Source organism: Callorhinchus milii, unplaced genomic scaffold (assembly GCF_018977255.1).
Source record: "Callorhinchus milii isolate IMCB2004 unplaced genomic scaffold, IMCB_Cmil_1.0 Scaffold18, whole genome shotgun sequence".
In the NCBI taxonomy this organism is placed as follows: domain Eukaryota; kingdom Metazoa; phylum Chordata; class Chondrichthyes; order Chimaeriformes; family Callorhinchidae; genus Callorhinchus; species Callorhinchus milii.
In genome coordinates, this window is record NW_024704759.1 from 15109410 (window position 1) to 15126715 (window position 17306).

General features: G+C 47.2%; 1 protein-coding gene across 1 annotated transcript; it reads left to right on the plus strand.

Annotated features, from left to right (window-relative positions):
• Positions 1 to 45: 45 nt before the first annotated feature.
• rtf2 (replication termination factor 2) lies at positions 46 to 15392 on the plus strand. Its single transcript, NM_001292369.1, is given in 9 exon segments — positions 46 to 123; positions 3353 to 3447; positions 3700 to 3793; positions 4435 to 4568; positions 5044 to 5122; positions 10572 to 10685; positions 12496 to 12541; positions 13954 to 14034; positions 14885 to 15392. Coding segments are annotated over 9 exon segments (903 nt in total). The 5' UTR covers positions 46 to 54; the 3' UTR covers positions 15076 to 15392.
• The last annotated feature ends 1914 nt before the right edge of the window (positions 15393 to 17306 follow it).

Consider the following 17306-nt stretch of genomic DNA (forward strand, 5'->3'; position numbering starts at 1 on the left):
GCAGTGGGCGGGGCTCGGGGCAGTGGGCGGGGCTCGGGGCAGTGGGTGGGCGAGATGGGCTGTGATGGCGGAACGATCCCCAAACGGCACGAGTTGGTGAAAGGCCCCAAGAAGGTGGAGCAGGTGAGACCCCGCGATTGGTCTCTGAGCCCCGGACTGTCCCTCTCACCGACCCCGGCGGGCGGGCGGGCGGGCGGTGCCGAGGCCGAGGCGGCCATTTCATGCGCAGTTTTGAGTTGATATAAAATCGCACAAACCGCGGCCTCGGCCCTAAACCCCGGCCCCGCCCGACCCTAAACCCCGGCCCTAAACCCCGGCCCCGCCCGACCCTAAACCCCGGCCCTAAACCCCGGCCCCGCCCGACCCTAAACCCCGGCCCTAAACCCCGGCCCTAAACCCCGGCCCGAGGCCGTGGCCCTCACTGACTCTGCGGCGCCGGGGCTGTGGGCGGGGTCGGAGCTGTGGGCGGGGCTCGGGGCTGTGGGCGGGGCTCGGGGCTATGGGCGGGGCTCGGGGCTGTGGGCGGGGCTGTGGGCGGGGCTCGGGGCTGTGGGCGGGGCTCGGGGCTATGGGCGGGGCTCGGGGCTGTGGGCGGGGCTGTGGGCGGGGCTCGGGGCTGTGGGCGGGGCTCGGAGCTGTGGGCGGAGCTCGGGGCTGTGGGCGGGGCTCGGGGCTGTGGGCGGGGCTCGGGGCTGTGGGCGGGGCTGTGGGCGGGGAGTGCTGTTCGGGTGATGGCTGTTGGGGTATAACTGTAATGTAAAGCACTGACTGGAGGGCTCATCCCGCGCGGACCCCCAGTTCGGGCTTTGGCCTCAGAGGGGTAACAGGAGCCGAGTCCGGAATGTAGTAGTAATCTTTGTGTTTTCTTTTAATTTACAATTAGTTGTAGCAATTTAATAAAATCTTTTCTGCTTTGTTTAAATCACCGATTGGGCATTCGTTTGCTCCAAGAAATTGTTTACAATAATAATCCTTTGCATTTGGAATAGTTCCTTATCAGGTCAAGAGAATGTCCCATTGCGCTCCATAGGATGTACTGTAAAGTGTAGTGACTGTGGGTGATGGCCAAACTTGGCAGCTAATGTGTGCAGAGCAATATCCCAGAAAGAGCCATGAAGTGAGTGAACCATTTTATTTGGGGGATTCTTGGCCGAGACACTGGGAGAGACTTCTCTTTTTCGAAAAGTGCAGTGGGAGTGCCCACCGGAGCAGCGACAGTGCCGCGATTTAACATCTCATCTGAAGGACAACACCTCCCGACACTGCATTGGGAGCGTCAGCCTCGCCGGCCTACGTGACTCCGAGGCGAGACTGTTACCAACTGACATTACAATAGAAGTGCTTAAATTATTCACTTTTTTAATTCACTTTTCCTGGAAGTGAATTTTCTGTCAATTATTGCTTGAATAGTGGAAGAGTTTTGGGGTCTCTTGAGTACATGATGCGGGCACTTAAGTTAGAAAATGGTTGACCTGGTACTAGGACATGCTGTAACATAAATAGTCACAAATAAGTGGTTACTGTCAGAAACTGTCAGGTACTGCTCAGTCAGTAGCACTCTCACCCCTAAGACAGCAGGTTATGGATTCAAGCCCAACGATGGAATATAGTCTAAGATGACACTCCTGTGCAGTGCTGGGGGGGTGCCCTGGGTGTTAACCGAGGTCCTGACTGCTTGTTTACGTGTACGTTAAAGATCCTGTGGCATTACTGTATTTAAAAGGAGAAGGGAGTTTCTCCTTGTGTTCTGGCCAACAATCACAGAAATAACATCAGTTTTTCACTCCATGGCTGTTTGTGGGACATTGCTGTGCAGTCGGCTGCCGCATTCACCCACAAAATGCACAGTTGCTGCATTTTACAATATATATCTGGTGAAGGCTTTGTGATATCCTGCCATGAAAAGTGCTCTATCAATGCAGGGATTGTTATTACTGCGAGATGCTATCCTGTGATAATGCTGCTATGTAAATGTAAGTTGTTGACATTTGCCACTTGTCAGCATTGGCCTGTTCCTTTCTTCCTGTTCGCCATTATGATAACAGCTAATTTAGGTATCCCTAGAATGAGGCTTCTATCTTAGAAATGCTGTCTGTCTGTTCCTCTACTTTGTGAAGGTGAGGTAGGCTTTTTGAGCTATTATCCTTTTTTGGAAGATGCTAAGAAAATCTTGAATCCATCTTGACCTGCTCGAAGATTTGATGGTTCTCCAGTTTTCTCTCCTTCCCTATAGCCTATTTTCTAGGCATTAGGTCACCACAAGTTATAAAGTATGGACACAACCATGAATTCACTATTCTATGCCATAGTGTTGGGCCNTTTTTTCGGTGAGTGTGGGGATAATTTTAACAAGCTTCGCTTGAAGATCATGTTTTTGGAAAAAAACAGCCCAGCCTCCGATTAGGCCAGCCTCGGATTAGCCTGCTACATTATAAAGCAAATTAGAATTTCACCGCTCTGATATGCTGGGCATCTCATGAATGAGGAATAACGGTAAAATCTGGCTAATATTTTTGTGAAGTTAAGCTACTTAAGATTGGAGAACGAGTGTGGTCCTCCAATCTACTGTTCAAGCGGACTCAGAGAATCAAGAAATTTGGGAATTTAAAATAAAAACATAAAATGCTGGAAATCTGATTAATAATAATCCTTGCTTTTGATATAGCGCTTTTCACGTCTTCTAGACATCTCAAAGTGCTTCACAGAATATACTGTAAAGTGAATTGACTGTATATAATTGTGGGCGAACTGCAGCAGCCAATTGTGCACAGAAGCGTTTCACAAACAGTCGTGGATTGAAATAACCAATTTATTATTTTCTTTTCTTGATGGATTATTATCAGGTGTGTGGAGTAAGGAAACATGCCCAGGTCTCTTGCTTGCAAAGCAAGGGCTCTAACCACCGAGCTACAGGACTCCATTAAGGGTCACATTTGAAATTTATGTACACTTACATCTTTCGTGTGCTGAACAATTCTGCGCGTACCCAGCATTTTTGGTCTTCCTATTATTTTTAAAATCTTTTCTGAAAGTTTAGATTCATATTGGTGGAGTAAACATTACTGGACCATTTTAGTGGAGAATAACAATATATTTACCTAGAGAATGTGGGTATCTGTACAGCAGGTAGTTCAGTATTTAGAATATGGAGTATGAAACCAAATAGGTTTATGTAACGCTAAAGTGATGAAAGGTCGGATAGTTTGCAAGGTCTTTTCAGGCGGTTTTGTTATCTACAGTACATTATTCATAAGCAGTATGACAAGTGGACATTTTATTTGCTTTTTGAATTGTGTTGTAGATTATTTTGCAAACAAATATTCTCATACTTCTGTGCTTCATCTTTCTTCAGGTTGATAAAAATGCTGAGCTAGTTGCCCGTTGGAAATATTGTGCGCTCAGTCAAGTAGCACTGACGAGACCTATAGTGTCTTGTGAGCTGGGAAGGTAAGTCATTGTGAGAATGAATATATCCACTCTGTTCATTGTCAATCAGATGAACACAAACTGTAAAACTAAAGAACCCTTGCCACACGGTATCTATCCTCCTGTTGTGCAATTTTCAAAGCTTCAGAATTGCTGGAGCCTGTGTGTTTTATTATCCCAACCTTTCTTAGTTTCCACTTTGTGTCTCATACTAACTTTGACTTAACATTACATTGATGATATGCTACCTGATTAAAGCATTGTTTATTTTAGATTGTACAATAAAGATGCCGTCATTGAATACTTGTTGGATAAGTCTCCAGAAAAATGTATTGTGCAGACTGCAACGCACATCAAGAGCCTTAAGGTCAGTTTATTATGTGAGCAATTAATATATAATGAGCAATTAAAAGTAAACCCCCGGTCCAGGTATCCCTTCACACCCTGGCACTTACCTACTTCTCCAACCTGCTTACTCCCCAACTCACTACCCGTAGCCTCCACTCAACTAGCCTTTATATGCAGCTCCAACTGAGACCAGCAAACTCGCCACAGATAGGCATCGAACTCCTGGTCAGCATTCAAGAATTTACCCAAAATACTTATCTTTTAGGTACAACCCTCAGCAGGCTGCTCCAATTTCCCCGCCCAGCCCACTCCACCATCAGCAGTCTGGTTTTCAACCTCTTTGCCCCCACCCTTTGGAACTGCATCCCACAGTCTCTTCGACTCGCTTCCTCCCTTGCCTCCTTCAAGGCATGTCTCAAGAAGCCCTTCTTCAACCGTGCTTTCGGCCACACTCCTACCCCCACTCACCAGCCCTCCTGATCCCAACTCGTCCTCGGGTTCAAATACCTGACTGTCCAGCGCCTTGGGATGTCACCCTGACGTGAAACACAATGTGTAAGTGTCATTTGCTGTTTTTCTCTTCAGTCTTTGAGAATTTCCAGCAATGTTTATTTTAAGTTGGGGGTTTCTTCTTACCCTTGTAATTGCTGTTCTCTCTAGGATGTGAAAGAGCTGAATCTGACCCCCAATCCAGCATGGAAAGGTGATGAAGTGAAGGGTGACAAGTATGAAGATCTGCAGCTTGCTTGCTTTATCTGCCCTGTGGTTGGGTTGGAAATGAATGGGCGACACAAGTGAGTTCCCGAGTTCTGCTGTCGTGATATTAGCTTTGTGAAGACTAATGTGCAGATGTAGATGCATTAGAACCAACAGAGGTTGTAAGTTGCATGAATAAATGGGAAATGGAATTATTAGTTATTAAATCTAGTTGACTATCAACCTACGTTGATGCACATTCCACGGAGCCAGTATAGAACCTCTGTGTCTTATTTGGCTCTCAACTGTCTTTAAAACCCCTTGACCCATTCATCTTTCCCCCACCTCCGTAATATTGCTCACCTCCGTCACTATCCTTGGGCCGCCAAGATGCTTATCCATGTTTTTATCACATGCGGCTTGACTACACCAACTTCTTGCTCGACAAACTTCCCAACTCTTCCCTCCACAAGCTGCAGACCATCCAGAATTCTGCAGCTCGTGACCTCCGGCACCACAAGCCCATCTTAATGTAATGCATCTCTTTTTATGTTCCATCTAAATTCCTTTCAGATTTTGTTACCCGCGTACCTGTGGCTGTGTCTTTTCTGACCGTGCTTTGAAAGAGATAAAGGCTGAAGTTTGCTACAAGGTAGGGAAGAATTCATTTTGTCTCCTGTCGATTCAGTGTACAGAATAAACAGTGTATTTTTGATAGAGAAAATGTTAATTGCACTGATTAAAGTCGAAGTGACAAAGCACTTCTCCTCCACCTTCATCTCCGACATCTCCACGCTTCTAGCTTCGCTTTGCTTCTGCTCTGACCGCCTCATCATCCTACGCGACTTCAACCTCCACTTCACCCCCTCTTGCTCCACCTCCTCACACTTCTCCTCTCTCAACCTCTCCCTCTCTGCTACCCAAGTTCACAGCCACCCGCTCAACCTGGTGATCCCCCGGGGCCTCAGCATCTCGGAGGTCACCATCACCGACAAAGCCTCTCTGACTACCATTTCATCTCCCTCAACTCCTATGTCCCTCTCCCCACAGCCTCCAAACCTACCACCATCTTCTACTGCCTGTGGAAGAAGATCTCCCCGCAATCCCTTTCCGCTGGCCTGGAGTCCTCTAAACTCCTCCCCCTCTGGCCCACCTCCCACACCAACTCATCCTCTGCGTTTACTCTCCTCCACAGCACCCTCTCCACCACACTTGACGCCCTTGCCTCACCCCCCGAACTGCCTCCTATTCCCGATCCTCACCCAGGTTCACCAGCCACCTCCGCTCGCTCAAGGGCTAGACGCGGGCTGCCGAATGCTCTTGACTGAAATCCGGCCTGACGGTCCACCGGCGCATCTAGCTGGACCTTGTCAAAACCGACTGCTCCGCTCTCGCCTAGGCCAAATCGTCCTTCTACTCCAGGTTAATCCTGGAGGCGAAGGGGAAACTCCGGTTCTCCACCACCAACCGGCTTCTCCGCTCTCCCTGCCACGCTTCCCAGATATTTTCCTCCGACTCCCACTGCGAGGAAATGCTGGACTTACTCGAGTCCAAAATCGAGGGAATCCGCTCAGCTGCCACTGCACCCCCAACTGTCACCTCCTCCCTAGCCCCCTCCACTCTGACCACTATCCATCCCTCTTCCACATTTTTGAACTTGTCACCCCCTCCTCTATCATCACCACCATATCCTCCATGAAGCTCACCACCTGCTCCCTGGTCCTCATCCCCACCCTCTCCTTAAATCCCAGCTCCACCTCCTTGCCCCACTACTCACTGACATCATCAACCTCTCCTTGTCATCTGGCACTGTTCCTAAACCCCTCAAAACAGCCACTATCACCCCCACCTTGAAGAAACGTTCCCTTGACCCATCACAGCTATCCAGCTACCGGCCCATCTCCAACCTCCCTTTTCTGTCCAAAGTCCTTGAGAAGCTGTTGCCACTCAGCTTCGCTCTTTCCTCTCCTCCCACTCCCTCCATGAGCACTTCCAATCGAGTTTCCGTGCTGCCCACAGCACGGAAACCGCTCTGGTCAAGGTCACAAACAACATCCTGACTATGTGTGACCAGGAGTCCCTCTGCCTCCTCGACCTCTCTGCCGCCCTTGATACTGTGGACCTTCAATCCTCCTCCACCGCCTGTCCTCACACCTCAACCTTCAAGGTTCTGTCCTTGACTGGTTCAGATCCTACCTTTCACACTGCCTCCACTTCGTCTCAGCAAACAGCTTCTCCTCCAGCACCGCACCATCTTGTGCGACGTTCCTCAGCGCTCTGTCCTCAGTCCCCTCCTCTTCATCCTGTACATGTTCCCCCTTGCTGACATCATCCGCAGACATGGGATAAATTTCCACATGTATGCGGATGACACCCAACTCTATCTCTCTGCCTCCACCCTCAACTCCAGGACTACTAGTGTCCTGACCGACTGCCTGTCCGACATCAAGTCCTGGACAAGGGATAACTTTCTCCAACTGAACATCAGCAAGACCGAGGCCCTCCTGATTGGCTCGCGCCAGCATCTCCTCACCTCGGGTGTTGGCAGCATCAGCATCCACGGCTGCACACTCAACTACACTAAATGAGTCAGGAACCTAGGTGTCTTCTTTGACCCTGAACTGTCCTTTCTCCCCCACATCCGCGCCATGACCGGCACAGACTACCAACACCTCCGCAATATTGCCAGACTCCGCCACTGCCTCACCCGTCAAGCTGCTGAAACCCTCACCCACGCATTCGTCACATCAAGACTCGATTATGGAAACTCCCTCCTCATTGACCTTCCCAACTCTTCCCTTCACAAGCTGCAGATCATCCCAGACTCTGCAGCTTGTGTTCTCTTGTGCACCAGGCTCCGTGACCCCATCACTCCCACCCTCGCCCGACTCCACTGGCTCCCCATCCCTCAGAGGATTGAATTCAAGATCCTCGTCCTCACTTTCAAGGCCATCCATGGCCTTGCCCCCTCTTACCTCTCTGACCTGCTGACTCCCTACCAACCTGCCCGCTCCCTCCGTTCAGCGGGCTCTGGCCTGCTCCATGTCTCCCTCCCGACCCGCTGTACCATTGGCGGCTGGGCTTTCAGCCTCTCTGCCCCCACACTCTGGAACTCCATTCCAAAGTCCCTTTTTCTTGCTTTCTCCTTTGCCTCCTTCAAGGCCAGTCTCAAGACCTTCCTCTTCGATCGTGCCTTTAGTCCCACTCCCACCTTTCTGCCTTCCCTCAGTCCCTACCCCACCCCTTCCCCATGCTTGGGTCCTGACCCCTGTCTGTCCAGCGCCTATGGACGTCCTCCTGACGTGAAAGGCACTCTATAAATGTAACTGTTGTTGGTGGTTGTTGTTGTTGTTTAGGTCAGAGGGATCCAACCTTTGAGGTGTCGAAGGCCGGATTCCCTATTCGAGAAATGTCCGCAGGCTGCATAAACAATACGGTGCTCCAAAAAGTGGGGGCACGATGGCAATGGTGGGGGGACGTTAAGCAAAGCAGTATTTGCTGGGCTCGGTGTTGGTCCTCGCTTCCCCTCGCGGCAGAAGAGGGAGAGTCTGATCGTCTGTCCTGACTGAACCATCAAATGCTGCCCTCACTTCTCTCTCTCAATCACGCTCTCTCTGTGCTCTCTCTCTTTCATGCACTATCTTGCACACATTCTCACCCTCTCTCTCGCAATTACTCCCTCTCTCTCTCCCCCCCACTCTTAATCACTCTCTCCACATCTCACACTCTCTTCCACTCTCAATTACTCTTTCTTACTCCCCCTCTCCCATACACTCTCCTCTCTCACACTCTCTCAGTCCCTCTCTCTGGTCTCCGAATGTTTCTCTGCTCTCTAATCATATTCCCAAACTGGCTCAACCAATCATCTTTCACACACAGGAGACCGAGTTATCAATGTTTTAATCTCAAGAATTTGGGAATTTTTAGAGGCCCCTGACACCAGTGTGAAAAGTTCACTTGAAACAAACAATTTCTTTTCTTCAGAGCCTCTTTATCTACCAAGATTGGAGACACTGAGGCACCAAATCCAGGGCATTCATCAGACTTGTTTACACATCTTGAACACGCAGTTCATTTGCCCAATACCATTGTATTGATAAGGTCTTAGGAATGTTCAAAACTAAGAAGCTACAACGGACCACTTAGACACCATTTTACAATCTTAACTAATTCTTGTTATAACTTTTTGTTACAACTGTCTGTATCAGTCAGTAGTTCCCAAAACATATCTTTACCTGATATTTCCCAAGTGCTCTCAATCTCTCCCTTTCTCTGTCCTTTATCCCTGCTTTTGTTTCCTGGCTAACCACATACATTAACTACTGTCTTATAATACCTCTCCTTTGCTTCCCTCTTGCTACATTAATTCCTATTTTTACACGACATCACACCTGTAACACTGGGACTTTCAACAGTTTCAAAGAGGCATAAATTTAAGGAGGAAAATGTTTTGAGACTGCAGTGGATAGGTTGTGCAGAATACTTTGTGTTCAGTAACGTATGTGTTGCTGTTATGGCATTCGTCACATGGCATGCAACAATTTAAGACTTATACAGTGCCTCTTATATTGAGCCTACACAGAGGTGGGGCAGCTAAAGAAGTTGGTGAGGGCAAGTGCCCAAAAGGGCAAGTCAAAAAGAAAGAAATTAATGCAGGCTTTAAAGGTGGGGAGGGTGAGGGACTCCAGGAGCGAGATTCACAAAGCAGTGGGAGAATAACTGAAAGACAGCTATTGGCCTCCTGTGCTGTAATTGACAATGGTTCTCTGATGGTGGGTTCACAGGCAGGGAAGATAAAACACGCGATTGTTTGCTGTGTGAGGGAGCCGGGTTGGTAGGGTTACAGGATGCTACAGGGTGGGAGCTCGTGCTTTGCACTTATCATATTGAACACTAGGCCGCTCAGTGGGACCTGATGCCCCCATATTATGGCTATGCAGGGTCGAGAGGGCATGTTAAAGGTATTCAGGGGGCATTACTCCCAAATTGTTCATTCTTATCAGTATCGGGATTGTGGTGGACACCATAGATGTACCTAAAGCGATGTACCACACAAAGAGACTGTTGGCTCAGCTGGTCCATTGATGGTGTATGCCTATCTCAACTATTCACTTCTTCTACACTCCACCATTCCCAACTTTTGCTTGGACACTGTCCTGTGGGATCACACTTAGAAAGGGCTGGTCATTTTCTCTTATCAAAGACAGAAGGCATTTGAGATCATACTACAGGTATATATGTGCACTATTATGCCTATGCACAGTTAATGAGGGGATGTTAATAATAATAATAATGATAATCCTTGCATTTGATATAGCGCCTTATCACATCTTCGAGACATCTCAAAGCGTTTCACAGAATATACAGTAAAGTGATTTAATTGTATATTTTGTGAGTGAAATACGACAGCTAATTGCACACATCAGTGTACCAGAAACAGTTGTTGATTGAGTGACCGATTTATTATTTTTGAAGGAGTTATTAACCCCCGAAAAGCGATCCGCTACTCGACTACAACCAGGTTCCAACTTACTGCTCGGTAAACAGAAGCGTGGAGCAAGGAAACCTACCAAACATTTTGCCCTGCCGGGGGAATCGAACCTGGGTCTCTCGCTTGTGAGCGCTCTAACCGCTGAGCTACAGAACTCCATTCATTGGAAAATACTGTATACAGGTATACATACCTGTCTTTGACAAGCATTCTGAAAGCAAAAGCAGGAAGGAAGAAATTGCGTCCTGGCCAACAATCCCCCAAATAAAATTGGTCACTCACTTCTTGGTTGTATGTGGGATATTGCTGCGGTCAAATTGGCTGCTGTGTTTGCTCCCAATAATCAGTCATTACGTTTTATAATAAACTCTGTGACGCACTTTGAGATGTTCTGACATCATAATGTGATATATCAAATGCATAGATTATTGTTATTAGAACTTAAGTTGGATAAACAATGGTCATATTTATTAGCTTTCTCTGCAGAATATGAAGATCTTAGAGTGAATTGTTGAAAATGTCTGTTTATTAGTCCACATGATGTGGAATTTTCTGGATTAGTCCATCTTAATTTAGTAAATTTTAATTATTTTCTCTTCTTTGTCTGCAGTGCGGAGAACCCTTCGAAAAAGATGATGTGATTTTCCTGAATGGGAGTAAAGAAGAAATGGAAATTCTTAAGAGAAGAATGGAGGAACGGAAATTGAAAGCCAAGCTGGAGAGGGTAAGTGCGCAGTAAAATTCACACAAGGTGTATAATTTGGGACCCAAACATTTAGTATGACTTAACTGAAGTCTGAGTTGCAGGCAAACTGTATAAGTAGTATAAAAGCTGATTTAATCAATAATCTATTCTGTGCATGAGTAATTCAATGTAGCCGCTAAGTGTAGAAGGAATAGAGGGTAGGGGCACGGAGTTCCAAGTTAGGAGGTGATTAATACAACCAAGTGGTTTTGATAAGAAACTGAATGGGATTCTGGTGAGTGAATGTACGCTTTGGTCGTTCACACGATTTATAAAGATCAGACTTGTGTGAGTTTTACTGTGTTTGTGAACAGATATATATATATTGTCCCTTCACCTTGAACTTGGGCAAAAGGTTAAGATTCAAGGAGTATAAAACAACTGAATCCTAATAATAATAATATGCACAAGACCAAAAACGATTGTTCCAAATCCGTACGGTGATGGCGAGCCAGTGGAGCCTGGGCCATAACTGGTGAGATATGGGGACGGAGTTTGGTCGGGGTCAGTATGCGGTCGGCAGAGTTTTGCACGAGCTGATCTTGTGAATGGTGGAGCTGGGAGACCGGCGAGAAGTGCGTTGGAGTAATCCAGGCGGGAGGTGACAAACGCATGCACGAGGGTTTCTGCTGCATTTGGGGTAAGGTACGGTCGGAGACGGGTAATGTGGCGGAGGTGGAGGAAGGCGGACCTGGTCAGGGACTAGATGTGGGCAAGGAAGGACAGCTGGGGTTCGAACCGGACGCATGGATTGCGCACGGTTCGATGAGTCTGAGGGAGAGTCCAGGGAGGTTGAGGAGTTTAGATCTGCAGGAATAAAGACTTTGACGGGGGCCGAAGAGTATGGCTTCCGTCTTGCCCACATTCAGCTGCAGGAAGTTTGCACTTATCCAGGCCCTGATGTTTGCCAGACAAGCTGATAGAACATCAGCGGATCTGGAGTCGATACTGGAGGAGGAAAAGTAGATTTGTGTGCCCTCCGCATACATGTGGAAGTTTACCCCGTGTCTGTAGATGATATCGCCCAGAGGGAGCATATAGATTAGGAAAAGAAGGGGGCTAAGAATGGAGCCCTGGTGTATCCCGCAAGTGACCGGGTGGGGGAGGGAGGAGAAACCATTTGCCGAAATGAAGTGGAGGCGGTTGGTTAAGTAGGATTCAAGCCGTGCGAGCACGGTACACTAAGGTGGATGAGGGAGGAGAGGATGGTGTTGTCAACTGGGTCAAATGTGGCAGAGAGATCCAGTAGGACGAGGAGGCAGAGGAACCCTGGTCACAGATAGAGAGGATGGGAAGTCGTTTGTAACTTTGATAGGCACTGTCTCTGTGCTATGGGCAGTCAGGACAAAAATCAGACTGGAGGGGCTCGAGGAGGAAGTGGAGGGAGAGGTGTGATTGAAGTTCACCTGCAACAATGTGTTCCAGTGTTTTATATGGTTGATTGTAGTTGAGAGGGAGGAGGGAGAAATGGGGGCAAAGGAGTGGCAGGAGCCGTGGCGGAGGGAGAAGGCAGAGTGGATGGTCTGGTTGAGGTGGAAGGGGACATTGTTGGGGTGGGAGGAGGATGCAGCCATACGGATGTTTTCAATTTTTGAAACCTAAGACCTGTCAGAATACCGTATATAGTTTAGGACACAAGATGTCAAGTGACTGCCAGGATGGTGGAAGGCGACATAGATGGATCTTGTTTTTTTTTTGCCTAGCAAATTCTTATTTTCTTATTTCTCGCCCCAGGTTGCAGATTGTGGCTGCATATTATTCATATATTCATTATTTTCTTGTTTTGCAGAAAGCAAAGAAGTCAAAGACCATATCTAAACCTGCTGCTACTGAAGGTAATTTGTTCAATGAATTGTTAGCCACAAAAAAAATCAGTTAAGCAAGAGGCTTAAATCTAATAAATCATTCTGTAAAAGACAGATTTCTGTCAAAGTTGCTAATTAGAAGCTGGTGCTTAACGTAAACTGTGTCCTGCAAAGAGGAGACATAAAAACATAAGTACATAAAAAATTGACCTCATGGCTGCTGGTTGGATATTAGACATTGATTAGTATCGGGTGGTTTGCTGTTGTATCAAAATCAAGGATTCTTGTATTCCTATTTTCTTCCCACATGAATCCTGCTCGGTGCTTGCTCCCTCATACCCACCCACCTCCTCTCCTGATCTCCCAGCTCTATTGCCTTGCCGTCTGCTAACAGATGTTATCAATCTCTCCATGTCTACTTGTGCAGTTCCCACTTTATTTGAATCTGCTGTCACCCCCTCTTCTCAAAAATCCCTCCCTTAGTTACCATCCCACCTCTAACCTGCCAACAACATTCTCTCCTCATTCTGATCTGTAACCAGGGCTCTCTGTACCTTCTTGTTCTCCTTGATCTCTCTCCAGGCTTCAATGTTGTCAACCACTATCCTTTTTCACCACCTCACTTCTCAGCTCCACCTTCACAGTTCAGTCCTCTCCTGGTTTCCCGCTTACCCATCCCAACTTTGCCTACCCTTTCACAGTTACTTCAGGGCTCTGTCCTCAGTCCTCTTTAACATCTACATGCTCCCGCTCGGTGATGTCTTCTACAAACATGGGGTTAACTTCCATATATATGCAGATGACACCCAAATATGCGGTGAATGCATGGATGAAGGTTTCAGCAGCCTGATGGGAGAGATGTTAGAGGAACCGGGCAATGTTGTGGAGATGGGGAAGGCAGAGCGGGTCACGGCATGGATGAGGGGTAGAAAGGACAATTTGACAAGGGTCAAACAAGATGGCAGGGTTCCGGACTGGTTCAGGAGTGTGCATCCCTGGATGCTGCCAATGCCTGAGGTGTGGAGGCACTATCTCGTCCCCTCCCACCTGTGCCATCTCAACTCATACCGATCCGGCTGCTCTCCAAACAAAGCTTCCTCTGCCCCCTGCACCATCGGGCTTTCAGCCTCTCTGCCACCATTCTGAATGTTAAAAATCCAACAAAACGAATTGTAAACAGAACAGAGTTTCTTCCAGTGTCCTGGACATTGACAAATTGATCATTCACTTCATAATGTTTTGTAGGATATTGTGTGCAAATTGGCTGCCCGTTTTTCTCCAAATACACTGTTACTACACTTGGTAGCAATTTCCTGTGAAATACTTTGCGACATAGTCACTGGATCAGATGCAAAGAGGATTGTAGTATTAGGAATCAAAGCCCTCAACCCTGTTGTCTTGATCTTTTGCAAGTTTAAATATTTTTGTTACTTTGTGCATAGAAATTCCAGGGCCATCAAGCACGAAGTCTGAAGAAACAATCACCAGTGAGCAGCGAGCAGTTTCTGGCAGTAACCATTCCGGTGAGTTGTCATTGTTGCTGCGTGTGGAGAGCCCAGCCGTAAAGCGACTGGTAATTTCTCCAATGCTCTGCTATTCACAGCCATGTCCTCACCCCTACCCAAAATCCATCCCCCCCCCGTCCTCAGCTTCTCTGGTTCCCTGACACAGAACAGATTGATTTCAAGATCCTCACATTCTCTGCCCTGGCACCTGCCAACCTCTCTCTGCCACCTGTCTCACACCCCATTCCTCTACCTTCACTCAGCCAGGGCGGCTTTGACCAATCCAGTCCATGTCATCAGTTACGCCATGAGCCTCTGGAACTTACCTCAGCCCCTCCACCTCACCCCTTGTTTGTCTGTCTGCAGATCACAGCTGAAGACCTTCCTCTTTGACTGTGCTTAGGGTAATCTCCCCTCCCACTCTGGCTCAGAGGCAAACTACACCACAGTTAAGAGCTCTGAGGTGCTACTTTGCATGTGTAAACTCACAGGCCGATAGTTACCAATCTTTTCGTGCCCTCTCGCTTTTGATAATGGAGTGACATTTGCGATTTTCAATCCCCGTGCATTTCTGACAATACAGCATACCCTCAGCATTGCATTTGAAGGGTCAGCCTAGACAAGATCAGTTCAAGTCCTGATGTGGTGCCTGAACCCACAACCTTCTGACTCAGTAGAGAATGCAGTAAACTGAGGCAGCTGAGACCTGGAGCTGGGCTCTTGCCTGTTCCTCCCGGCCTTCTCTTTGCTTCTCAGCTAATTCTATGTTGGTTATAAATTACAACACTCTGCATTCTTCTACCTTAACTCAGCCAAGCCTTGGCATCTCTCATTGTGCAGCTAGTGATCTTCATTTACTCTCTTACAGTAAACGGCCGATCGGTGTCCTCGGGCTCCGGGACTCCCAGCACATTCGGTTCCAGCAATGGCAAACGTTCGCGAGCCGACCACGGGCAGAAATCAGAGGCCTACAAATCCATTTTCACCTCCCACAGCTCAGCGAAACGCTCAAAGGACCAGGAGCCAAACTGGATCACCCACACTGCATACTACTTCTGAAACAGCCAGAATCAGATACCATCACCATCTACTTTAGTTAGTAAACCCAGGAGATTAAATTTCTTTCCTCTATGTGGACTTTTTCTCTAGGATCTCTTCCTAATTCTGCTGAGACTCCAGTGGCACTTGTGTGATTTTAATCCTGGTGGTAATGAAAGTGAAAATGTTTAATTGGTGATGGGATCAGACTGAAGTGGTGAGACTTACCTCAGGTCCAGAGCTCACACTAATTATTGCTCAAACGCGCTTCCAATTGTCTACTGGTGGCTTTACTCTCATGAAAACTCTTCATTTGGCTTAATAAATCTCTCAAAAGGATTCTTCATTGTCATCTTCTATAGCAACACATTTAACAGCAGCTCACACACATGAGGAAACGATCAGCAAGTGCACCAGCGAGGCCCAGAGCACAATCATTCTGTCAGGAAAGCAGTGGTCCTGGGGTTGAGGCAGAAAGATAGAGTTGGTTGTTACACACACGCAGAGCAGAGCCCCACTCCCACACACTTTCCTGTAACTTAGGGTGCAGTTATTTGTGTTTTTTAGCAGCTGATTCACGCCACATCCTACGAATAGCTTCTCAGTGAATAATCCACTCTGCACAGTGATGGCAGGCGGTGCTGCACTTTATTTTGTTCCACCAAGCGCTCTGGGGCTCTGCCCTGCGTGAGGGGTGCTATATAAATGCAGGTTATTGTCACTCATTACATTTCAAAGTTTATTATTGTTTTCTAGGTTGTAGCTCCTGCAGCTGAGCCCGGCTCGTCTATGCTGTGTGAAACATCGATTATATTGAGATGTGGGATACGAACCGACTGTCTGCTTCTGTCCAGACCAGTTTAAACAAAATAAAACTCATTGATTTGGAGTCCGAACATGTTTGTGTGGGGGTCTGTGTGTGGGACTTGCGTCTTGGGGGGAGGCTATGTTTGGAGGCTTGTCATACGCATGGAACATGCAACGGTGTGGGGTAGAAAGGATAGTTGCGGGTTAAACAAGACACCAAGGTTCTGGACCGGCTCAGTGAGGTGGAGTGTGCATCCCTGAATGGTGATGCTATCAGTGCCTGAGGTGTGGAGGTGCTGACCTGAGCCAAACAGCACCCCCACCCCTCCCATATACACAGCCACACACACAACCCACGGTACAGCATCTTGTTAGTGACCAACAGCTGTGACAAAGGTTGGGGTTTGAATCATAATAATAATCCTGGCATTTGACCCAGAGCCTGATCACGTCATTGAGACATCTCAAAGCATTTCAGAGGATATGCTGTAAAGTGTAGTGACTTTGTGTTTTGCGGGCAAAACAAAACATCAGCAAGAAAACTGAATCTGTAAATCTCTGAACCAGCAGCTGATTCGCTAAATGAATCAATAGAAAATCGTGTGATTATTGTAAACCAATCAATATAAAATTGTGTGATTATTGTAAACTAATCAATGTGAAGTCTGAACCAGTCAATAGCAAAGAAACCCATGTGCTGATACTGACTGGTTACAGCTGTGAAGAGTAGATCAACTGGACCTTGTAAGGAATGGATTCCCTTATTGGCCACGACAGAACTGACCGTTGGGTATTTAGCCCAGAGGCTGAGCGCAGTAACAGTCCAACCGCCGGAGGAAGGAGTCACCTCATCAGCTCAGAGAAAGCAGATGAGTTGCTGGAGGCTTGTGGTTCAGAGCAGTGAAATGGTCAGTTTGCTTGTAGTGGATTTGCTCGGGCCAGTCTCTATGGACTATATAAGGTAAGTCTGTATTTGTGAGAACCTTCAGGTGGACTGTAAACTGCCTGTAATGTTGATTCTCCTTAAAAAGTGAAGGGAAAGTGTCCAAACCTTGGGTGTTGTCTCCTGTGAGCTTTAGAGACATTATCACTGTCCACCTGCCCTTGATGTAAATTGTGAGTTAACTGTTGGCCAGTTTGGCTTTTCCTTTTATTGTATAATGTGTCTCAAAAACAATTGCTATTATTTTGTTCCTATCTTGAGTCTGTAGACAACTCCCACCAGAGTCTTGCCTCATTTGCTGTTCCTTAATTCTACCCATAGTGTTTCCACAGACTGATCACCTTTACTAAAGTCCTTTCTATCTACTGCTGTACTTGAGTGTTATCCATATTGCTCTTCCTGCTTTCCCAATTTTCCTGTCCTTTCTAAAGATCTTACAGCCTGGAATATTTAGCTCCCAGTAATGTCCAGTTTGTAGCCAGGTCTCTGTAATGGCTACTAC